At 31.4% G+C, this 5,894-nt stretch overlaps 1 protein-coding gene across 1 annotated transcript; it reads right to left on the bottom strand.

Moving 5' to 3' along the window:
* Positions 1-1,427: 1,427 nt before the first annotated feature.
* Positions 1,428-5,553, bottom strand: LOC108685977 (xenotropic and polytropic retrovirus receptor 1-like). Its single transcript, XM_018190992.1, has 10 exons — positions 5,265-5,553; positions 5,035-5,137; positions 4,518-4,671; positions 3,764-4,005; positions 3,227-3,488; positions 2,638-3,005; positions 2,212-2,554; positions 1,954-2,123; positions 1,758-1,891; positions 1,428-1,689 (listed from the first exon to the last, which is right to left on the bottom strand). The coding sequence occupies exons 2-10, from the start codon at positions 5,101-5,103 to the stop codon at positions 1,428-1,430; spliced, it is 2,004 nt and encodes a 667-aa protein (XP_018046481.1). The 5' UTR covers positions 5,104-5,137; positions 5,265-5,553.
* Positions 5,554-5,894: the final 341 nt, after the last annotated feature.

Raw genomic sequence — 5,894 nt, 5'->3', positions numbered from 1 at the left:
ATGTAATTTAATATAAAAACAATTTATACTTATAAATATATAAAATATATAAATACATAAAAATTTTCAATTTAAACAGAAAAATTTTAATTTAAAAAATATAACTTGAATTACTATCTATTTTAATAATTACTATAGCAAATAAATATGTGCAATCAAAATATATTTCACAAATATAAGCACTGCTTTGTTAAAGTAATGTGTTGTCAAGTATACTTTTAAAATATTTTAATTTTGTTATATCAATGCATTAAAATTACTTTATTTTAGATATCACAACGGTCTATTTTATGTATGTGTGCAATCAATTTATTATTGACTTATTTTGTGATACACTTGTGTAAATAATTAGTAACAGATAAGATACAAGTGCAATATTAATTTGAAATAATAAATGAAATATAATATTAATTTTTATCATCTTATTGAGCAGATGTTTCTTTAAGTATATGTGACAATAATATCGAAAATATTAAATAACAATTATAACAGAAGAAAATATATTGTTGTTACTTCTGTAAAATTAATATAATGTATAGAATATTATCTTACAATATGAAAGAGTCGGATAATTTCAATACTACTTCATATACAAAACACTACTGTAAATGATGCAGAGCATTAGTAAATTAAACATCGAATTTGCAAATTCGATGTTCTACTTTTTTTACTACTAGAAAATTTATATAACTACATACATATTTAGGCCAATATTTTTTAGGCCATAATTACATTTATGATATAAGTAATTATGTTTAATACGTATAAAAAAGCACATTATAACAGCCTCCCTAATATTAATACATGTAGTATCACTTCTGTTATGAGCGTAGTAACATCAGACTATTTTGTATCAATACTTCCTTTCTCTACTTTCATTTTAAAGATATTTACCTATCGATTATCTATTAAAAAATGGCGTTTTTAGAAAAAATGTTGATAACAATACAGCAAATAAAATCACAGTATATAATAGCATCTAAAATGACAAGCAAAATGACCTTATTCATCAACAATTCATAAAGCTTGTATGCAAAAGCACACGCTTCATATTTACATGTTATATCTTTCTATGTGCCTGTATCTAAAAGCTATAAAATTCGTGAAGTTATTTTTTATTTAAGCTATACTGTTCGTTCTTGTGTTGGAAGACTCTCGGTGCAGGCTATTTGTAGGATTATTATCATTTATCGTAAAGTATCTCATATGAGAGAAGCGCGAAAGGCACTATAATACGTACTATGATCATTTTACTTTTCTAATCATCTGATTTTAAAGCATATGATAATTATATATCTTTCAGCGATGGATATGTATCGTTACAAAATCTTGCGAATTATTTTCTCTAACTACCAGACTTTGAAGGCTTTCCATCCATACTGGAGGAAATTAAAGATAATATTGTACAAAAATCTTGAACTATATATTCAACTGGCATTTGATACATCGATATCTACAGTTTCTTCCTTAAGCAATGCTCGTTTTTCTTCTTTTGTGTTGCTCTGCTTTTTACCGCCACTTTTACGTTTGCCTCTATTAAGTACACCGTTCTCATCATCCATCATACGTAAAATTTGCGTTTGGTCAGAGCTTTCTATAGGTGCTATCGAGATATCACGTACGGCGCGGAATCTACCGCAGTTATTCAAATGTTCGTTCTCTAAACGGAAAAAGTTCCACACAAATCGTCTAAAACAATTTTGCAATGAGACAGAGAAATATAAATAAACTCGAACACTGACGAAAAGTGTACTTACCTAAAAACCTCGAGAGGTGCTACTATAGAAGTCATTAAGTCGCCAGAAATGTACCCACACTCAATGAGAATAAAACTCGCAATCCATATAAATCGTAGTATAAAATCTTCTATTATTGCGAAATAATAAAACCACTAAAAAACACATAATATGTAATACCTCTTTTTGCAAATGATGACAATATTACTTTACTTACGGCTGTCGAGTAAACTACTTCCTCTCGTAGAAAACGATTTTCACCAGCATTACTATCTAAAAGGCCCCAATCCATCTTGAGATCCCATGTATATGAATATATCGAATTAATAAGGCAGCTACACATCCATAGCCACAACCATGGATTCTCCCATTTATTATTATATTCTGCTGAAAAAGCGTATTACTTCTTGATTATTTTTGAGATGTTGAAAATCTTGAATTATAAAAAAAAGAAAATACTTTTAATTTCATCTACCTCCGTGATAAGCGTATAAAGTGTTGGCTGCAACAACGAGAAACGTCGTGGAATACTTTCCAGCATTCACTAAATGTGGAAACGCCTCTTTAGAATCTCGATACCTGCGAACGCACTGCGCGAAGCGAAACCATGCCGGTAAGCAATTCACGATAGGTCTAATGATGAGAGAACCAGACATGCACTGCGTAGTATCGCTCGCCTTCAACCAATCACCGTTTGTAATGTAGAAGCATATCAAAAAGTGAAAATCCAAGAATGCAGTCGCCAAACTATTGAATTGATCTGCCAACCAGAAATCGGCAAAATTAACATACGCGAATGGTGTTATTAAAACGCGTCCCTAAAATAAAATAAAGGATTATAGTCAGTTTTTTATTCATATGAAATTCTGCACAAGTGAAATATTCCACAAATTATACTTACTATGATCTTTAACAGCCAGAAACGAGCTTCGTGGCGAAACATTTTAACTGGATTTAATAGAAAGATCAACATGATACAGACAAGTACTAATGGATTCACGTATGGCGGAATGCTTAGACTGGCACTGTATAAGAAACTTAGTAAGCTAAGCGTCCAGACTACTCCGAGGACTGCGGCCAATTCCATAAGATGTTGCTCCGAAAGATGATTTCGTGGGTCAAGCTCAAATATCAAAACGTGATTGACACCGGAAGATCTCCATCCATAAACGTTAATTCCGATAAGGAATAAGAACTCGATAATAAGAAAGGGACCTCGGTATAATCTAAATGCGATTTTTAGATTCTCTCCACTGTCGTGGAAGACGGCTGAAAGTAACGAGATTTTAAATAGCACAAATAATATAAACAACTCTCGATACTTCAACAAATTAAAATGCTAACAAATCAAGAGTGCGCAGATTAAATTTTTCTTTAATAAATCATTTTTACTCAAGTTAATTTAAAATCTTGCAACATTCTACTCGTTGTAAACAGCACAGCATTGCAAATATGTCGTAACTATGAATAGATAAACATTACAACAATACCCGAGAGAACAACTGCAACAGATAGGACGATAAAGCTACCGGAGAATAAGCCAACTTTGAAAGTAGTCCATGGACTTTGAGATTCGCCAAGCGGTGGTACCCGAAGACGTTTCATAGCACGTTGCCGATCGCCACCTTCGAGATCGTTCGTTACTGTGGCTTCTGTTTCCTGTATCAATTTGTCTATATCTTTGGACGTGTAGAAATGTGATGTTTCCACGCACTCGACTCTCCATTTTGTACCGGCGTCAACTGACAATAACTGGAAGTATTTGATAATGTGTTGTAGGAATTAAAAATCACTATTTATAATTAAATAATACAAAATGTCAAGGACAATTACTGATTTTTACTTGGATATACACAAGGAATAGGTATTGTGTCATACATAGCAGTTGTTTCTTGCACCAATATTTTGCAACTACGAGAGGAAAGACATGATGCTAATGATTGGGGTAATTGTAGTTTCTGAAATTACATAAGCTGTGACTAATAGGCAAAAAATGACAAAAAGCATCACTATATGCAATAAGATACCTTGTCGTGTTTTTTGAGAATCTTGCGGAATCCAGTGTGATTAAGAGTCTGATAATTTTGAAGAAGGATTAGCGAAAGATAAAATTCTGAAAATGCAAGTTTTAAGTCCCTAAGCTTTCTGGTAGGCAGAAGCGGCTTTGCGCTGACTTTTCCTTTGTTCTTCCCACTTCCCTGTTGCTCTACTGCAGTTTTCAATTCACTTTGTAAAGCAGCATATTTGCGTGTAGCCTCTGCCAATTTTTCTGCAATAAATATCCAGTAAACGAGAATGGATTAAAATGTATTCAAATGAATTCAAATTTTTAAGAAATACACATTCGTGAACGTTAAAAATAAATCTTTCTCAGTCCGAATACATTTTGATTTATTTATAGAAATTGCAGCATGAAGCACATTTCTATACGCCTTTTAATATAAAAATAATATTATTTTCGATGCCAATGTATATTACTGCTCAATTTAAAATTATGAATATATAAGAGATACAGTTTTTCAATCCAATTGAATCTAAATGTTTTTTTTTATTCAATTTTTTTTTATTCAATAGAACAGAATAATGAGACCTAAATAGATAAGATTAAAAAAAAAGATTAAAAAAATAAAACTAAAAAAGTTTTTTCTTTATTTAGTTGAATTCAATGGATTCAAAATACGCATAAAATTTTAATTCATTTTAATCCTCAATTATTATATTAGGTAAACAGATAACATAGCTGTTTATAGGAAGATTACATTTAGTCGGAAATACTCTTACCTGAATAAAATGTATTAATCTTCTTTAATTCACGATCACAGAATGTAAAAAACACCTCGTCAAAAGACGCAAAGTGTCGCGATATCACTTCTGGTTCTACACTTTCATCAGAAGGCGCTTCCTCCACCGCCGTGTAAAGCATCGCTTTCATTTCCTGTATAAAAACAGGGAGATAACGAAAGTACATCTATATGCAATTATTTTAGACTAAGAATATACAAAACTTTATACGATTATACAAAACTTATATTTATACGATTATACAAAACTTATATTTAACTGAATATTTTATATAAATTGCATATTTACAGATGACAATCTCTTTTTACTTTTAATAATTCTTTAACAAGTAACGATCGACTACTAAAATTGATGGTTAATATTTAGTTGAATATTTTGTATAAATATTCGCAGTTTATAATTTAACGCAGTAATTATAATTTAACGTTTGTTAAAATCCTATACTATCCTTGGATTAACAGAGTAAAAATTTAAATGTTTGTACTCAATGTTATACCTCATAACTAATATATTGCTTACGCCATTCGGGCGTAATGTGGGCTGAGAGATGCTCCGCGAATTTCATGTTGTCTAATTACGCACAGCGTAATTGCATTAATCTGTAAAAAAAATTCAAGCAATTAAAAATAAAACAATTAATGAGAATTAAACATTAAATGGAGAATATTATGAATAGTCATATAAGTCATAAGAAATTAGCGAGTCACTGTTTGTTTTCATACTCACTTGAGCTCATCTAAAGATTTCCGAGTTCCAAGCGAGGTTACAAGCGGCATTTATACCGTACTGAGGAACTTTGTCGGCAGCGGCTGATCAAACGCTTTGTTCGTTGTTTGGAGCAATGATAAATATTTAATCTGTCGCGAGATAAAAACTATTTGGAGTTCGCGGCAGCGAGCTAAATTCGAATCTCTGCCAAGAGAATCCAATTAATTCGCACCGCGTTATCACGCATTCCATTAATTGAACCACTGATTCTAGAAGTTCTCGGGAAAAAACACGCGTGTACATTAGCGGCACGTCCTACGACAATGCCTGCTACAGGTCGATTCGTCACACGTGGTCATATGGTCGCTCACGGGACAACTCATGAGACTGTCGATATGCTCATCTTTTAATTTTCATTATTCTCGATGACACTATTCCCGGAGCGACATTTTTCGTAATAGGAAAGAATTAAACAAAATCGAATGTTCAAAATAAATAAAAGAGATATATAAACATTATCGTATTATATTTACTTAATTCATTTTATTGCAGAATGAAAAAAACGCGTATTTTCTAAAATAAAAATATTTTAATAAAGTAAAGATAATAAATTAGAATAAATGAAGCAAGAGATTAAAATTTGTTACT

Source organism: Atta colombica, unplaced genomic scaffold, assembly GCF_001594045.1.
Source record: "Atta colombica isolate Treedump-2 unplaced genomic scaffold, Acol1.0 scaffold163, whole genome shotgun sequence".
In the NCBI taxonomy this organism is placed as follows: domain Eukaryota; kingdom Metazoa; phylum Arthropoda; class Insecta; order Hymenoptera; family Formicidae; genus Atta; species Atta colombica.
This window is presented reverse-complemented; position numbering and strand designations above follow the sequence as displayed.

Coding starts and splice junctions, on each gene's coding strand:
- LOC108685977 (XM_018190992.1), bottom strand. CDS start 5,103: ATGAAATTCGCGGAGCATCTCTCAGCCCACATTACGCCCGAATGGCGT. Junction 2,555..2,637: donor TCTGGCTGTTAAAGATCATA/GTAAGTATAATT, acceptor ATTTTATTTTAG/GGACGCGTTTTAATAACACC. Junction 2,124..2,211: donor TTTATACGCTTATCACGGAG/GTAGATGAAATT, acceptor ACGCTTTTTCAG/CAGAATATAATAATAAATGG.